We start from the raw sequence: 19,028 nt of genomic DNA on the forward strand, positions 1-19,028 counted from the left end.
CCAGAAGGATTATATAACACTCATCCATTATTTAAATGTCCAAAACTAATCTCCCTGATTTATTGTCTACAATATTTATTTTGAAGTTTTGTGGTAACGGGGAGATAGTATTATGGCAAAATAAGATTATTCTTTGCAAAATTTTATAAAACTAGAAATCAACATTTTGATACATAATAACTTTGTTTTAAACAAATTTAATATGTTGCAAATAGAAGGTTAAGTCCCTTGAAAAAATGGTTGAATGAGATATAGTAATACTCTGACTTTCAGCCCCACAAATATTAGCAACAAGGGAATTTTGAGTATCAGTTTCTATACAGTAAAGATAGGTTGTTTTTAAACTTCAAAAAATAGAGATTAAAAAAAGAGAGAGAGACAAAGGCCTACTCTTTTCTGTTTTGAACCTATGAATGTATTTCTGTTTGTAAAACTCTTTTTCCTTTTCTCTAGGTTTTGCCAGCAGCAAATAATCTCTGTACCTGCTGGATATTATTGCAGTTCAGCTTTTAAAAGAATCATTGCCTTTCCTAATCCTCTGGCTTCCCCAACTGCTGATTTTGTGCTTGTTTCTTTCTTCAGGATCTGTGAATGCACAGAGGCTGAGGCAGAGATAATTCTGCAGTTGAAGAGTGAGCTCAGAGAAAAGGAATTAAAATTAACAGATATTCGGCTGGAGGCCCTCAGCTCTGCACATCATCTCGATCAGATCCGGGAAGCCATGAACCGGATGCAGGTTGGTCTGTAAGCACCTTCAAGGAGTGAACAGGAGAGCTTTGAAATGCTGCTTATTCTCTTGTCTCAGTTATTGTAAAAGCAAATCTCACATTTAAATCCCTTTTGGAAATGCACTCTTTTTATTTAATCTCCGCAACTCCTTTCCTAATATCGGTTGGAGAATTTTGTAAAATCCAGCTTTGGAAATGGGAATGCAAACTGGCTGGTTGCACTCAAGGACCATTGAAGGCACCTTTACTAGTGACTGAACTGGCTGAGAGCTAAGTTTTCAGAGAAACTACTGCAGCCCTTGCTTCTTGACTTCCCCGTGATTTACCTTTTGGTAACTTCTTCCTATAATTTTGAAATCTGACTTTCAAACACCTTTACCTGTTTTTTATTGAAAAACAAATGAAATGAGGAAAGGACAGAAATATAACACAAGCTTTCTAAATATGAAAGTAAAAGTGATGTAGAATGCCATCTGTAAAAGTAAAGCTTTTGTATATCTTGGAAGGATCCGAAGGCTAAATTCAGAACCAGTCTGTGCTCAGACTTTCATTTTATTATTGTCAACCAATAATCACTTGGTACCGCAGATGACTGAAACAGGAAAAGCTCGTTGCCAAGCAGATTCCTATACCACTGATATATTCATCAAAAGGCTTGTGTTGTTTTTATGAGCTTAGTGCTCTGTTTCGAAGGAACAAAAACTTTTTCAGACGTTAGCTAGGATTCTGAAGTGATAATTTTAAATCACTTCATTTATATAACTTTTGTTTTACTGTGATTTTCAACTCTTCCTGAATTCAGAATATTACGAAGGGCATTTTCTTCTATGAGATATTAATAGTATTGCATTAAATTTTTAAATTTTATTTTATTAAAGCATAGTTGATTTATAATGTTGTATTACAAAGTTTCAGATGCACAGCACAGTGATTCAGTTATATATATATACCTGAATATAGATAGATAGATACATTCTTTTTAAATTCTTTTCCCTTATAGGTTTTTACAAAATATTGAGTATATAGTAGGTCTCTCTGTTGGTTATCTGTTTTTATATATGTTGTAGTGTTTAATTCTAAAATGAGAAATGGAATGACCTCTTCAATTATGTTATTCTTAATTCAGGTGAGACCACATCCTGGAAAACTCCTCAAATATATGATAGATTTTTTTTTAAGTGTGAAAAAATTCCACTGGTCAGTGTATCTATATTTGTGAATATCTGAATATGTATATATGGGAGACAGAGAAAGAGATTTACTTTTCCTTCTTTGGAAGGAAATCTTGTTTCCATAATTCATAGTTGTTTTTTAATATCTCACCACATTAAAAAAAAAAAAAAAAAAAACACTGATTAACACTACTACTAAAAGAGTTGATACCCTTTTCTCTTCAAGTTAGCGCCATGTTTTTCAATTTCACAACAGAACGAGATTGAAATACTGAAGGCTGAAAATGACCGGCTGAAGGCGGAGACGGGGAACGTGGGGAAGCCTGCTCGGCCCCCGTCCGAGTCCGCGAGCAGCACCTCCTCCTCCTCCTCGCGCCAGTCCTTAGGGCTCTCGCTCAACAATCTGAACATCGCGGAGTCTGTTACCTCAGGTGATTTTGCGCGCACAGTGCCTAATCACAGCATGCCTAGGACTTCACAAGTGAGGACACCTCGAATTTGGAGACCCTTGCCCACCACTGCCCTCACCCATTCCCTCTTCAAAGCGTTAACACCCTAATTCTCAGAGATAGCCCTTTTTCCTTATAAGTTCATTCTCAGTCATGATCATCTTAAAAGAACATTCTGTGTAAAAGAGTGAAACGACTTAGACATACGGTTTTCATATCATTTTTTAAAACAATTGTTTGTGCTTGACAAGTACTTCCTCCAGGATTACAGATAGGACGAAGGAGTAGTATTCTCTGATGATGGTTTGTACTCATCACTGTATAATCAGAACCCCGTGCATTTTGATAGCGTTTTGCCCATTTACAGGTGTTTCAGGCCCTATTCCTAAATTTGACTAGTGATCCTGCATTTTGCAGCCCAGGGAGAATACAGTGCTCCTCTGTCACCGGGCTACAGCTCTATTAAACTGTCACCAAACAGACAAAAAGGAAACGCTGGGTTCCAGTATTGAGTTTAGAATAAGGGTAGCGTTTTAGTCAGTTGCAAATAGAATCATATAACCTAACGTCTTAATATCTGATGAACTACTCAGTTATAAAGTATAACTGCTCCTTTAATTGAGTGCACACACACAGCATTTAATCATTTTTGTATACATAAAAGACTTGGTTGAGAAAGATTTACAGGAGGACCTGTGGTGATTACAAAGCACAGCCACTAGATGACGCTTGAAAACCAATAATATACATGTTCCTGGGCAATTTTCAGTTCGGTTCAGTTCAGTCGCTAAGTCGTGTCTGACTGTTTGCGACCCCATGAATCGCAGCACGCCAGGCCTCCCTGTCTATCACCATCTCCCGGAGTTCACTCAAACTCACGTCCATCGAGTCAGTGATGCCATCCAGCCATCTCATCCTGTCATCCCCTTTTCCTCCTGCCCCTAATCCCTCCCAGGATCAGTCTTTTCCAATGAGTCAACTCTTTGCATGAGGTGGCCAAAGTACTGGAGTTTCAGCTTTAGCATCATTCCTTCCAAAGAACGCCCAGGGCTGATCTCCTTTAGAATGGACTGGTTAGGTCTCCTTGCAGGCCAAGGGACTCTCAAGAGTCTTCTCCAACACCACGGTTCAAAAGCATCGATTCTTCGTCGCTCAGCTTTCCACACAGTCAAACTCTCACATCCATATATGACCACTGGAAAAACCGTAGCCTTGTCTAGACGAACCTTTGTTGGCAAAGTAATATGTCTGCTTTTCAATATGCTATCTAGGTTGGTCATAACTTTCCTTCCAAGGAGTAAATGTCTTTTAATTTCATGGCTGCAGTCACCATCTGCAGTGATTTTGGAGCCCCCAAAAATAAAGTCTGACACTGTTTCCACTGTTTCTCCATCTATTTCCCATAAAGTGATGGGGCCAGATGCCATGATCTTAGTTTTCTGAATGTTGAGCTTTAAGCCAACTTTTTCACTCTCCTCTTTCACTTTCATGAAGAATCTCTTTGGTTCTTCGTCGCTTTCTGCCATAAGGGTGGTGTCATCTGCATATCTGAGGTTATTGATATTTCTCCCGGCAATCTTAATTCCAGCTTGTGTTTCTTCTAGCCCAGTGTTTCTCATGATGTACTCTGCATATAAGTTAAATAAGCAGGGGGACAATATACAGCCTTGACGTACTCCTTTTCCTATTTGGAACCAGTCTGTTGTTTCATGTCCAGTTCTAACTGTTGCTTCCTGACAGGTTTCTCAGGAGGCAGGTCAGGTGATCTGGTATTCCCATCTCCTTCAGAATTTTCCACAGTTTATTGTGATCCACACCGTCAAAGGCTTTGGCATAGTCAGTAAAGCAGAAATAGATGTTTTTCAGAAACTCTCTTGCTTTTTCAGTGATCCAGCGGATGTTCGCAATTTGATCTCTGGTTCCTCTGCCTTTTCTAAAACCAGCTTGAACATCTGGAAATTCACGGTTCATGTACTGTTGAAACCTGGCTTGGAGAATTTTGAGCATTACTTTACTAGCATGTGAGATGAGTGCAATTGTGCGGTAGTTTGAGCATTCTTTGGCATTGCCTTTCTTTGCGATTGGAATGAAAACTGACCTTTTCCAGTCCTGTGGCCACTGCTGAGTTTTCCAAATTTGCTGACATATTGAGTGTGGCACTTTCACAGCATCATCGTTTAAGATTTGAAATAGCTCAACTGGAATTCCATCACCTCCACTAGCTTTTTTCATAGTGATGCTTCCTAAGGCCCACTTGACTTCACATTCCAGGATGTCTGCTCCAGCTGAGTGTGAGTGATCACACCATCGTGATTATCTGGGTTGTAAAGATCTTTTTTGTACAGTTTCTGTGTATTCTTGCCACCTCTTCTTAATATCTTCTGCTTCTTTTAGTTCCATACCATTTCTGTCCTTTATTGTGCCCGTCTTTGCATGAAATGTTCCCTTGGTATCTCTGATTTTCTTGAAGAGATCTCTAGTCTTTCCCATTCTGTTGCTTTCCTCTATTTCTTTCCATTGATTGCTGAGGAAGGCTTTCTTATCTCTCCTTGCTATTCTTTGGAACTCTGCATGGTTAGTGGGCTCAAACTTGACAGTTAAAAGTGCTTTTATGCTGGGGCTTTTTAACAGAAAAGCTTTGTAGAGTACATGATTAATTAAAAAAGAAGTAGACAGAGGACAATTGACAGAGGTCCAGTTCCTCAAATATAGTGCATGTTCCATGCATCCAGTGAAGACAGAGGTGTGAAAAAACCTTTAATTTTCTTGTCAGTATTTCACTTGATTGGAACCAGAATGGCAAACCTTTTTATTCTATTTTCAATATGTTGACAGAAAAACATAACTTATTTTCCAAATCAATAAATAAACCAAAAACAAAACACAAAGAACCTAATCTCAAATTGGCTGTTGTTTGTTTTCCCTCAGAGTTGTTTGCTCAGGTGATCATCCCATTGGTGTACCAACGGGGAGACCCAGAGTGAGCCACGGTGTTCTCCTCCAACTGTTAATACAAGGAGTTAAAATAGACACACAGAGAAAAGGAGTAATGGTTAGAACAGGTGAACTTACTAAATACTGAGGATAAAGTGCTTTAAAAGCATTGTCTGTTATGCTCTCGATAACTCTACCAAGCTGATGGTTTTATAACCCATTTTATAGATGAAGAAACCAAGACTTGGGGATGTGATTACTATAATTAGTTCAGTAAATGATAGAGCAGGGAATTCATCTTCTTTCTCACCATGGTATTCATTTCCAGTGCCCAGGACAGTACCTGATTTTTTTGATGCTTAATAAATTATTATTTTAAATAATTATTTTTGAATATTTATAAACAATTATGAATAATTGAACAAAGTACTAAAGAGGTGATTTGGTCATGAATTATAAGATATTTAGATGTGAATAATTAGCCTGTTTAAAATTTTGAGAAAAGGAACGAGAATTAAAATGACACTTAAGGAAGAGTTTTGAGCAGGATAAGAAAAAAGATGAGACCAGGAGGATGTTCATCTAGTAAAAAAAAAATTAATTCCAGCAAGGGAGATTGTCTTTGACAATTTAAAAATTTCTAGCAAAAAAATCTCCATATTCCTTAAACTCTAAATTTGTTTTTCATTGTTACGGTATTATGGCATTTTTTAAACTCCTTTCTTTGCAAAATTGCATATTCCAATTATTAAAGTAATACAACAATTTTATTTTCAGAACCCATTTGATGAAATTGTTTCTTTTATATAATGATACAAAGTCCTTGTCTCTCTGAATTTACAGTGTGAGCAATTGAGTCCTCTTGTCACCAGGCACATGTGATCTTCAACATATAGCTAAGTTTCCTTTGTCCACAGAACACTATCTTCATATTAAATATGCCTCTATAATATCATCATTTTCAAAGGAAAACATATGTGGGATAGTTTGCCTTACTCATTCTCCAAACTGAACATTAATCTCATATACTATATTTAAAAAATTAATCTTTAATCACATTTAAAGTTGGTAGTTTAAAGGTTAACTAGCTTTATCATGCTTCTGTAACTCTTAGCTGATTACTAGAAATATCATTTTTGTTTTGAAACTGTGAGCAGAAAGAGGACAGAAGAGCAATAATTAATATATTTTTTCAGGGAAGTATAATGCCATCATTGAAATTCAAAACATTACCTAAAATTACAGATATAAGGAAAAGTAGTCATATAGCTGTGTTTGTACCAAATGCTTGAAAATAATTTCAGTTGACAGTCAATCTCAGCACCTTTGCATTTATAATTTCATGGGGTTTGAGCTTGGATATTTTCAGCTAGATAGAAAATCAGATTGCTTTTCAATTTGTGGCAGTTATAATGGTAACTAAATATTACTCAGGTATTACTCAGACCTGTGCATAATAGGGGAAGAAACCCCTTATTTCCTCATCTATTGCGATGGCCCAACACTTGGGTGAAGATCTTTGAAAACAGAAATAAAGTCTTAGATGAAAACTTTAACCCAACCACAGCCACCCATCTTCTTGAAAGCTGAGGTTTTTCACCTGTGTTAAGTTAGAATGCATGGCAGAAAAGGTAAATATTCCCCTTGAAAAGCGTAAAACTATGGGGGAGAAAGTGATGACAGTAGACAAATCCGAGCTAACATGACTCTGTTATGTGTGTGTATGTTTCTTTGGAAATTTGGTAGATATTTTGCTGGATGATCCTGGTGATGCAACTGGACACAAGGATGGCCGCAGTGTGAAAATTATAGTCTCCATAAGCAAGGGCTACGGCCGAGCAAAGGTATTTCTTTAATTTTAAGCTCTTTATTACCGTTTATGACAAGTCAAATATATTGAAATATGAGTATTTTTCCTGATAAATATACCACCAGCAGAGTTTGTCTTGGCATTGGCTTAATATGTTTATAAAAGCATGAAAGTTAGGGACTCAAAAAGAAATGGCCTCATCCTATAGGTAGAAATGTGTCTCCGTACTTCATGTTTATTCACTGAAAATAGTAGCGGCTGTCAGCCACCCTCATTCCTAAAACCTAAAAAGAAACACATGGCTTTCTTTGACATAGCATCTTATCTAACTAAATACAGGTGATGTTTATGATGTATGGTACCGTGTTGCTAGAACTGTCAAGATGGTCTTTCCACAAAGAGGAGACTATAAGCTATGTGGCCATTCTAGACACTGGAAAGATAGATATATTTTATTAGACTCATTATAACAATGTCCATTAATACTACTTTTGTGTATCATTTTTAAGCAAGGCCCTAGCTGAAAAGGCAAATATTTAATTTTTCTGGAATCAAATATTGCCTTCAAATTGGCAGTGTCATCCTGATCCTAGACTCTTCTTGAAACAAAAAATATTTTTTTTTCAAGTTGAAATTGTATTTCAGTGGCCAAAAATACAAATTTGTAGGTATCCAATTTTTTCGTATCAAACGGAAGAGCAAAGAACTTTAGAATTTTAAGATAATTGCAGTATTTAAGTTTGAAAAGTGAGCTAGCAATTGTGAATTTTTACATTGAGCATATATTCTAAGAATTATAATGCCATAAGCTTTCTGCTTGAGCTGCGGATCTGTGCCTGAATTTCCCATGTGGGTCTTTTTGTAAAAGACTATAATAGTCTCAGTGAAGCTTGAACGATCTCTGATTTAAAAGCAGCAGCTTAAAAGCACTGTAAGCATGTCCATTTTGACTCAGTTACATTAACACCAGAAAACAAGTTTTCTTTTTCAAAATAATTCTGAAAGACAATATTTCTGAATGTTAAGAAGAAGATATCTTGGTCTTCTTGAGTTACCATAACAAAATACTGCAGATTGGATGGCTTAAACAATGGAAATTTGTTTTCTCCTGGTTATTAAGTCCAAGATCAAGGTGCTATCTGGTTTGGTTCCTGAAAAGGGCTCTCTCTTTGGGTTGCAAATGGCACCTTCTTGGCTATGTTCTCACAGGCCTTTCCTCAATGTGTGTACTTGGGGAGAGAGAGATCTCTCTCTTACTTCCCCTACTTAGATAAGGCTGCTGCTGCTGCTGCTAAGTCGCTTCAGTCGTGTCCGACTCTGTGCGACCCCACAGATGGCAGCCCATCAGGTTCCACCGTCCCTGGGATTCTCCAGGCAAGAACACTGGAGCGGGTTGCCATTTCCTTCTCCGATGCATGAAAGTGAAAGTGAAGTCGCTCAGTCGTGTCCGACTCTTCGTGACCCCATGGACTGCAGCCTACCAGGCTCCTCCGTCCATGGGATTTTCCAGGCAAGAGTACTGGAGTGGGGTGCCATTGCCTTCTCCGACTTAGAAGGCTACTGATCCTGTGATGTCAGACCCACTCTCATGGCCTAATTTAACTCTTATTACCTCCTGCTGATTCCATTTCCAAACACCATCAATTGGGAGTTGTGGTTTAATATATGAATTTGAGTGGAACAAGAACATTCAGTCTATAACAGTGGTATAAAAATAACAATGGTTTTGCTATGAATTTCTAACTTTTTTTAAAAAACAAATATTAGTTTCAGGTTATACCTAAGTAGTGGTGATAATCATTTACCCTTATAGAGTTAAATGCTATAGATGAAGAAATGTAGGTCAGAGCCAGCTAAGTGACTTGACCTAACATCACTTTTCTTAATTACATGTAGATGTAGTTTCATCTTTAGACTTTCATATATGAAAAATAAACTAACCACTTTAATAGTTTTGCTATGAAATGAACCATGTTTATATTTAAAACACCAAAACCCTACCAAAAAACAAAAAAATCAAGTCAATGAAAATCTTTGAGTTTTGAAATGTAATTTTGAAGATTCTCCAAGAATCTTCAAGGATTCCTTGTAATCCTGTAGGATTTCCTGGCAAGTATTCTAAATATTGAATTTTCTGATAAATTCAAAGTACAGCCTGAGTTGTGAATATATGAATCCCATACTGCCATGGATAACTTATTTTTCAAATTTGGATTCGATCTTAGAGATAATCTAAATAAAAAATAATAAACTGAGTTTTGGACTTAACATTTAGATTGCAAAAATGTTAAGATGACATTTTAGAACTCAAGATATAGTTCTGTTGCATCTCTATCACCATCTCCTTCCCACCAAGCTGATTCTCTTCAGAAATGTACATGCTCGCTAAAATGGAAGGCTGTTCTCTCCTGGACCTTTCCTTTCTATTGAACAGGTCATGAATCAGTTTTCCTTGGCCATACCACTTCATCTAACTTCTTTCTCTCTTGTTTTGTTGCTATTCCTGTTACTTTGCTTGTTAGTTAATTAGTTACTTTGGTTGTTTTGTTTGCTGGGGTATTTTGTATAATCCACTGTGTATGTCTACTGTTATATAAACCATAAGTTTGATATATATTTTAGTGTTAATCACCACCAATATTAATATTTTAGTAGATATAATAAAACAAGATGCAGTTGGGTTTTATCTTATTTTATTTTGATCTTACTTAGGATCAGAAGTCTCAGGCATATTTGATAGGATCCATTGGTGTTAGTGGAAAAACCAAGTGGGATGTCTTAGATGGTGTAATTAGACGTCTCTTTAAGGTACGTTGTACAAGATATCCTGATACTAATTTTCAAACGTGTTTCATTTTGGATGTTTCCCTTAGCTTTAATGGCATGTGCATATCTGTTTTTCCTCTCCTGCATTTTAAATATTAAAGGAAGCTTTCTCTTTATGCTGTGTGATATTAATAGTTATTGTAGTACCCAGTTCTAAAATTCATGATAGCTAGTTTCATATCCCCATGAATTTTACACTGGTAGAAGAGTGGTCCCTCTGTTTTGACTTTGCATCTTTGTGTATACAATTTCAGGAATATGTGTTCAGAATTGATACCTCCGCTAGCCTTGGTCTGAGCTCTGACTGCATTGCCAGCTACTGTATAGGAGACGTGACCAGATCCCATGGCCCAGAAGTGCCTGAGCTGCTGCCGTGTGGGTACCTTGTGGGTGATAATAACGTCATCACTGTGAACCTGAAAGGTAAAAACAAAAATGGAAAAAACCCCCCACAATTTCATTGTTACCAATGTTTCTTTTCTTTTTTTTTTTTTTTGCAGTTTCACTTCAAATTTTCATATTTGAAAAGTAGGCTAACTACTTTAATACTTTGGGTATGAGATGAGCCATATTTATATTAAAAACACAAAAATCCAACTAAAAACAAAAATCAAGTAAATTAAAGTCTTTGAGTTTTGAGATGTAATTTTGAAGATTCTCAAGGACTCGTAAAGGAAGTGACTTGTCAAATTTCAAATTTCTAGGTTTTCTACATTATCCTCTTTGATTTAGGGGAAATTTCTAAAAGTTTATTGCATAGTCTAAGGTAATATATTCATCCCTATACCTTCAATTTTAAAATATATATGCTCAGCAAGGGCTTCCCTGGTAGCTTAGATGGTAAAAAATCTGCCTGCAATGCAGGAGGCCCAAGTTTGATCCCTGGGTTGGGAAGATCCCTTGGAGAAGGGAATAGCTACCCAGTCAAGTGATCTTTCCTGGAGAATCCCATGGACAGAGGAGCCTGGCAGGGTACAATCCATGGGGTCACAAAGAGTTGGACACAGTGAAGAGACTAAGCACATATTCAGTGAATACCCACTGGGGATAGAGAATGGAAGTTAAGAATCAGGGATGAGAAATTCTTTTGCTTTGAATAATGTGATTATTTCTAGGTAAATGGAATATCTCAGGTATCCTTGTCTCCATAATTTCTTGTTCACATATGTTGATGAGTTCAGAACATATCTAGGTAACTATGGATTAATAGAGGGATTTGTCAATATTTGATTTTATGATTAAGATAGTTGAGATACTGTTGCTCTCCTTAATTCCTTGCCAAATATCACAATATATATTCTTCAAAAGCTTAAGTGATGGTATAGCAGGGATGTATAATGAGAGCTAGAAGGAAGTACAGAGAAGGAGAAAAGAGAAGGAAAAAGAGAAGAACACAAATTTTTATATTTATGCTTAACAAAATTACCACCTTCAAAGAGAAGAATAATTCTTGATAGCATTCATAGTAATGCTTCCATTTCTCTGTGGAAACATAAGCGGGAAGCATGAAGTAGACAGGGGAGAGAGTCTCAGGAAAAGCAACTGGCTTGCTTTCATTCCTGTGTTCACTCTGCCTTATTTCTCATGTATTCTGTCTTAAAATAGCAACACATGTTTGTGAGACAGAAATGTCAAGGAAAGTCTCTTGCAAGGAGTGTTATTCCTACGGCTAACAAAGCCCAGGTGCCAGTTGACACTGTGTTTTAAATTCTAGCTTATGTAGAACCATAAGCCATTCTCTTCCCTTTGTTTCTCCCTTTAGGGGTAGAAGAAAACAGTTTGGACAGTTTTGTTTTTGATACTCTGATTCCTAAACCAATTACCCAAAGATACTTTAACTTGTTGATGGAGCATCACAGAATTATACTCTCAGGACCTAGTGGTACTGGAAAGACTTATTTAGCACACAAACTTGCTGAATATGTAATAACCAAATCTGGGAGGAAAAAAACAGAGGATGCAATCGCCACTTTTAATGTGGATCACAAGTCTAGTAAGGTAAGTCACAGACTCCTAAGACAACCGCTGCCATTTATCCGTAATTGTATTACTCAACTAAGCATTAAGATTACATGAAACTTCCATATTGTGCCTGGAAACGTATCTATCTCATTGGCTAAGGCTGGAATCTGGAGGATGAATAAATCCTATTTGTGAATTTGAATAAGACTGCTCAGTGGCATTCAGTTATCTAGTACTTCATAAGCATTGGGAATTGACAGCAGAAAAGAACAAGGTCTCTATTGTCTAATTTCTCTTAGACATCCATTTAGGAAATGTTAGAGCAAAAAGAGATCCAAGTAAATAATATGGAAGCAAGAGGCTAGAACTCTTCCTGGAGGAATCAGAGCTTTCAAAAGTCAGTATCTGGTCTGGGTCATAATAAATAAGGAATTAACTGGAATATTGTAATAATGGAGATTTGGGTATGATTAATATATTCTAAGCAGAAATTCTGGGAGCAGAAAATTGTTTACATCATATTTCTATAAGATTTCTGTGTAGGAAACTTAGGAAATTGAATAGTATTCCATTTCACCATCACCTAAGGTCTCAGTCAGTTAATTTCAGTTCAGTTGCTCAGTTGTGTCTGATTCTTTGCAATCCCATGGACTGCAGCACTGCCAGGCTTCCCTGTCCATCACCAACTCCTGGAGTTTACTCAAATTCATGTCCATTGAGTCGGTGATGCCATCCAACCATCCCATCCTCTGTCGTCCCCTTCTCCTCCTGCCTTCAATCTTTCCCAGCATCAGGGTCTTTTCCAGTGAGTCAGTTATTTGCATTAGGTGGTCAAAGTATTGGAATTTCAGCTTTAGCATCAGTCCTTCCAATGAATATTCAGGACTGATTTCCTTTAGAATGGACTGTTTGGATCTCCTTGCTGTCCAACGGACTCTCAAGAGTCTTCTCCAACACCACAGTTCAAAAGCATTAATTCCTCAGCACTCAGCTTTCTTTATGGTCCAACTCTCACATCCATACATGACTACTGGAAAAACCATAGCTTTGACTAGATGGACCTTTGTTGACAAAGTAATGTCTCTGCTTTTTAATATGCTGTCTAGGTTGGTCATAACTTTTCTTCCAAGGAGCAAGCATATTTTAATTTTCCTGGCTGAAGTCATCATCTGCAGTGATTTTAGAGTCCCAAAATATAAAGTCTGTCACTGTTTCCATTGTTTTCCCATGTATTTGCCATGAAGTGATGGGACTGGATGCCATGATCTTAGGTTTCTGAATGTTGACTTTTCAATCTCCTATTTCGCTTTCATCAAGAGGCTCTTTAGTTCTTCTTCCCTTTCTGCCTTAAGGGTGGTGTCATCTGCATATCCGAGGTTATTGATATGTCTTCCATCAGTCTTGATTCCAGCTTGTGCTTCATCCAGCCTGGCATTTCACATGATGTACTCTGCATATAAGTTAAATAAGCAGGATGACAGTATATAGCCTTGACATACTCTTTTCCCGATTTGGAACCAGTCTGTTGTTCCATGTCCATTTCTAACTGTTGCTTCTTGACCTGCATACACATTTCTCAGGAGGCAGGTCAGGTGGTCTGGTATTCCCATCTCTTGAAGAATTTTCCAGAGTTTGTTGTGATCCACACAGTCAAAGGCTTTGGCGTAGTCAATAAAACAGAAGTAAATGTTTTTTTCTGGGACTCTCTTGCTTTTTTGATGATCCAGTGGATGTTGGGAATTTGATCTCTTGTTCCTCTGCCTTTTCTAAATCCAGCTTGAACATCTGGAAGTTCACGGTTCATGTCCTGTTGAAGCCTGTATGGGAGAATTTTGAGCATCACTTTGCTAGTGTGTGAGATGAGTCTATACTAAGGTCTAGCATACCAGAATTATCATCCTGAACACTCTCAGCTCTCAAATAGCCATGAGGGATATAAAACGCAGCCAGTACTTTCATATACTCCAACCAGTCAACAATTTTAAAAAGAAAATATTTGATGCGTCACATACCGCTAACACAGGGCTACTTTTACTGATAGGTAATCTAACTACATTCTCAGTCAGTGCAGCCTGAGGCTCTCTTAGGAAACTACATTTGTTATTAGCAATACCTCGAGGTTACCCAGATGACACTGGGTCACTGTGACTTTTTTCAAAAATGACCTGGTTAAATGATCTAAACTGACCCAGTCTCACAGTAACCTCCCTCCTACAAATATTTAGAAAATAAACACGACTCCCCAAAGCAGCCCCAAACCACTAAATTCTTGAAAGATGTTTAATTTAGTGAACAAAAATGCCTTAAAGGAATAGTTCATTAAGTTCATGACACCAACCAACTGTGGAACCTAGGGCTGATTCTTTAATTTCTTTGTGCCTCAGTTTTCCCAGCCATAAAATGGGGAAAATAGTGAAGTTGTGTTAAGGACTAAAGGAGTGACTCTGTGTGTGTGTGAGAGAGAGAGAGAAATAGAAGCCGGGAAGAGAGAGAATAGTGCACATAGCAAGCACTGTCTAAGGGTCGCCCACAGTTACTAATTATAGCTCTTGGCTGCAATGAGGATTTCTTATACAAATACACTCAGAACCATACAGACCACCCACCCCTGTGACACACACAGACCTTTGTTCAAATTGTCTTATATGTATTTTTCAAGGAGAGCAGAGTTGTGTATAATGCAGGATATTATCTCCTCATGTTGACTCAATAAAGCACATGAATTCTGACTACGTCCTTGGAATTCAGCACTATTCAGATTGTTGATGAACCAAATATTCTCATTTTAAGTAGAGAGAGACATGGCACCTGAGACAGAATATTAAACTCTTCTCTAAGTAAAAGCAGAAGACACAGTTGCTTGTTTGCCTCAGCCTACATGTTTAATGCCTCCAATGAATTCTGGGTCTCCTCATCAGTTCAGTTCAGTTCAGTTCAGTCGCTCAGTCCTGTCCGACTCTTTGCGACCCCATGAATCGCAGCACACCAGGCCTCCCTGTCCATCACCAACTCCCGGAGTTCAACCAGACTCATGTCCATCGAGTCAATGATGCCATCCAGCCATCTCATCCTCTGTTGTCCCCTTCTCCTCTTGCCCCTAATCCCTCCCAGCATCAGAGTCTTTTCCAATGAATCAACTCTTCGCATGAGGTGGCCAAAGTACTGCCGTTTCAGCTTTAGCATCATTCCTTCCAAAGAAATCCCAGGGCTGATCTCCTTCAGAATGGACTGGTTGGATCTCCTTGCAATCCTTACAGTTCAAAAGCATCAATTCTTCAGCGTTCAGCCTTCTTCACAGTCCAACTCTCACATCCATACATGACCACAGGAAAACCATAGCCTTGACTAGACGGACCTTTGTTGGCAAAGTAATGTCTCTGCTTTTCGATATGCTATCTAGGTTGGTCATAACCTTCCTTCCGAGGAGTAAGCGTCTTTTAATTTCATGGCTGCAATCACCATCTGCAGTGATTTTGGAGCCCCCCAAAATAAAGTCTGACACTGTTTCCACTGTTTCCCCATCTATTCCCCATGAAGTGATGGGACCGGATGCCATGATCTTCATTTTCTGAATGTTGAGCTTTAAGCCAACTTTTTCACTCTCCTCTTTCACTTTCATCAAGAGGCTTTTTAGTTCCTCTTCACTTTCTGCCATAAAGGTGGTGTCATCTGCATATCTGAGGTTATTGATATTTCTCCCAGCAATCTTGATTCTAGCTTGTGCTTCTTCCAGTCCAGCGTTTCTCATGATGTACTCTGCATATAAGTTAAATAAGCAGGGGGACAATATACAGCCTTGACATACTGCTTTTCCTATTTGGAACCAGTCTGTTGTTCCATGTCCACTTCTAACTGTTGCTTCCTGACCTGCATACAAATTTGTCAAGAGGCAGATCAGGTGGTCTGGTATTCCCATCTCTTTCAGAATTTTCCACAGTTTATTGTGATCCACACAGTCAAAGGCTTTGGCATAGTCATTAAAGCAGAAATAGATGTTTTTCTGGAACTCTCTTGCTTTTTCCATGATCCAGCGGATGTTGGCAAGCTTTATTTAAAAGCTTTAACATATTTTGTTTCTTTTCAGCCAAAATGATAAAAGAATTGACATATCTTAATTACCCTGTGTTCTCTTTGATTTTTCCTTAATGTTAATGTGAAAGAACTCTTTAGAAGTACTTCTTTTCTGAAAAAAAAGAAAAAAAAAAAAAAGCAACTGGTTGGAAAATAGGAGATTAATTAGAGGAAACAGGACTTTGATAAAGTTAGAGAATCACTTAAAGTCAAATTTTGAGTCAAGTTGACCATCCTTCCTCAGGATATAATTTGACATGCTAAAATAAAGTAGGGTAACTTACATTAGTTCTAAAATTTGCCTCACTCCATAAGACACTGTTATATCTGTTATTTTTATTTCAGTTAAAAAATGTTTAGTGCTTGGGGATGTTTTTAAGCAATAACAATTTATATGGCCTTTAAAATTTGATCAAATACAGCCAGCACTCTTATTTTCTACTTTTTCTGAATAAAATCACTTGTGCCATTATGAGGTCAGTTTAATCTTTGTTATTATAAAGTAATAAATAAAGCATGACAAAAGTGAACAGAATGGATGACGCTAGAGAACAGTTATAGGAAGAAATCCGTGGACAAGTCACATAGTGTTCATCACCAAGAAAGCACAAAATCCAACTAACAAATGTTTATTATTTCTTTACGGTTGTAAGATATGAATGACCCATCAGTAATGTTGGATACCAAGTCCTGGCCTGAGAATTTGGCCAGTTCTTGCCACATTTTTAGAGAATTTGCGATAATTTTCTGGGAGTTGATGGTATGTGAGAGTGGTATAGAAGAATGGGGATGGCAGGCTAGCGTTGTGGGAGGGACAGCTAAGTGTCGGTTACGACAGTAAAGGGTGGATAAGATGTGAGATAAACGCCTTCCCTGAGAATCAGAGCTGCGTAACTGCTGACATGCTTTATGCTGTGCCTCTGATAGCTCTGAAGGGACAAGGCACAAAGTACTCAGTGATTCCAAAAACGTCCACCAATAAACCATCAAATGAAAACAAATCTTTTCATGTTTTGGGTGTCTCTGCATTTTACATTCTGTCCCTCTTCCCATTCTTCAAGCCCTCTCTTGAGCTGCCAGCTGGAATACTTTGATTGAAAGCAGGACACATAAACAATTACACTTTGTGACATTTGATATAGTGGGCCCAGAAGGCTGGAGATGGATTCAGTAAAGAATATGTGGCCGGCTGAAGCCATTTGGAATGTTAGGTGGGAAAAGATCAGAAAGCTGGACTTGGCAGATTCATTTTGAGTGTGTCTAGAGTCAAAATGAGGGAAAACAGTGATCAATAGTTTTTATGCAACCTCTGTGTTCTGTGTGTATTTTCAAAGTATGGGATTCGTCTCATTATCAATATTCATCTGGTAGATATACCTGTTTATTTTTCTGCCTTATTAGATCTTGGACTGAAACTTCTAATGCTAATATATCAGTACTTCAATCTAAGATTTTACCCCAGTTAAGCTAGGGTGAAGTTCATGAAATGATTTCAAGTGGGGTTAAAAAAAAAAAAAAAAAAAAAACTCAAGTTATATGACTGAATTACTTGTGTTTGCCTATTTCTACTTCTGACTGGTCCATACCTTTTATTAGATTCCCAAAGGAATCTGCTACCAGTCTCAAGAAAAAAGAGAACTGTAATAGAATCTTCTAGCCCTATTTTTTCAGAAATCACCCAGTGATTTCTTATTTATCAAATCCAAGTCAAGCTTCTCCACCTCCCTGTCCCCACCTCCCTCCCTCAGCCACCTCCCTGCTTCACCTCCTCCTCTTCCTCCTCTCCCCTCTCCTCCCTCCTCTTTTCTCTCTTTTGATTTATGTGTACCTGATTACTATAATTGATCCCCCTATCTAGAAATTGTTCTCATTTTCATGATTATGGAATTCTCTCCTGTTTCCTTCCTACCTTCTAGTAAGCTCCTTCTTAGTGTCGTTCACTGACTGTTTTTCCTTCACCTTCCAGTGAATGTAAATATTCCTCAACATTCTGATCTCCTCCACATCTGTTTTCATCCAGATAACTTCCTTGTTTGAACTTGAATCGGTTCCAGTTGGACACTATTAGCCATACCCGTGTTCCATATGGTAGACATTTCTGTTAGCTTACAAATATGTTTCCATTAGTACAGTAAATATACATATTTAGAAATGCCAATTCCAACTCTGAAAATGTATCACAAATGCATCTTCTTCTATCTATCTCTGCTACCACCACCCTCCCAAACAAATGAACACTCTATCACTTACCTGGGCTACTGCAGTTGCTTACTAACTGCTTGATTTACAACTTCCATTAAATTCCAATTCTCTCTGTGTGTCTCTTTTTGCTTTCAGTTCGTGGAAATGGAATGTCTTTTCATAATTAAAAGCTGATCACTTTAAAATCCAGCAGTGACTCCCCATTGCTGTCTGCTCTAGGTCAAAAATCTTCCCATACCTCTATTATTCCTCTTGAGTCCCACAGAGTGTCTTGGCGTCAGCAATTTCAGTATTCTCTTGACTGATTTCTCTTCTTCCTTTACAGTATACTTGTTGTTGTTCAGTTGCCCAGTTGTGTCTGACTCTTTGCAACCCCATGGACTGCAGCAGGTCAGGCCTCTCTGCCCTCACCATCTCCTGAAGTTTGCCCAAGTTCATGTCCCTTGTATTGGTGGTGCCATCCAACCATCTCATCCTCTGATGCCCTCTTCTCCTTCTACGCCCCCCCCCATCTTTCCCAGGATCAGGGACTTTTCCAATGAGTCAGCTGTACACATCAGATGACCAAAATACTGGAATTTCAGTTCAGCATCAGTCCTTCCAACAAATATTCAGGGTTGGTTCCCCTTAAGGTTGATGGTTTGATCTCCTTGCTGTCCAGGGGACTCTCCAGCGCCACAGTTCAGAGGCATCAATTCTTCACTGCCCCACCTTCTTCACGGTCCAACTCTCACAGCTGTACATGACCACTTCAAAGACCATTGCCTTGACCATACGGACCTTTGTCGACAGAGTAATGTCTCCGCTTTTCAACATACTGTCTAGGTTTGTCATAACTTGCTGCCAAGAAGCAAACATCTGATTTCATTTCTGC

General features: G+C 38.1%; 1 protein-coding gene across 13 annotated transcripts in view; it reads left to right on the forward strand.

The window, feature by feature from the left end:
- NAV3 (neuron navigator 3) overlaps positions 1-19,028 on the forward strand; it is an 893,860-nt gene that overhangs the window by 856,038 nt on the left and 18,794 nt on the right. For all 13 annotated transcript variants that reach the window (XM_070788552.1, XM_070788555.1, XM_070788553.1 and 10 more), the window contains 6 exons: positions 583-736; positions 2,157-2,331; positions 7,030-7,127; positions 9,806-9,901; positions 10,174-10,342; positions 11,682-11,917. In XM_070788552.1, the coding sequence (XP_070644653.1) occupies positions 583-736; positions 2,157-2,331; positions 7,030-7,127; positions 9,806-9,901; positions 10,174-10,342; positions 11,682-11,917 (928 nt within the window). The remainder of the gene's footprint in view (positions 1-582; positions 737-2,156; positions 2,332-7,029; positions 7,128-9,805; positions 9,902-10,173; positions 10,343-11,681; positions 11,918-19,028) is intronic.

Source organism: Bos indicus, chromosome 5, assembly GCF_029378745.1.
Source record: "Bos indicus isolate NIAB-ARS_2022 breed Sahiwal x Tharparkar chromosome 5, NIAB-ARS_B.indTharparkar_mat_pri_1.0, whole genome shotgun sequence".
NCBI classification, from domain to species: Eukaryota; Metazoa; Chordata; class Mammalia; order Artiodactyla; family Bovidae; genus Bos; species Bos indicus.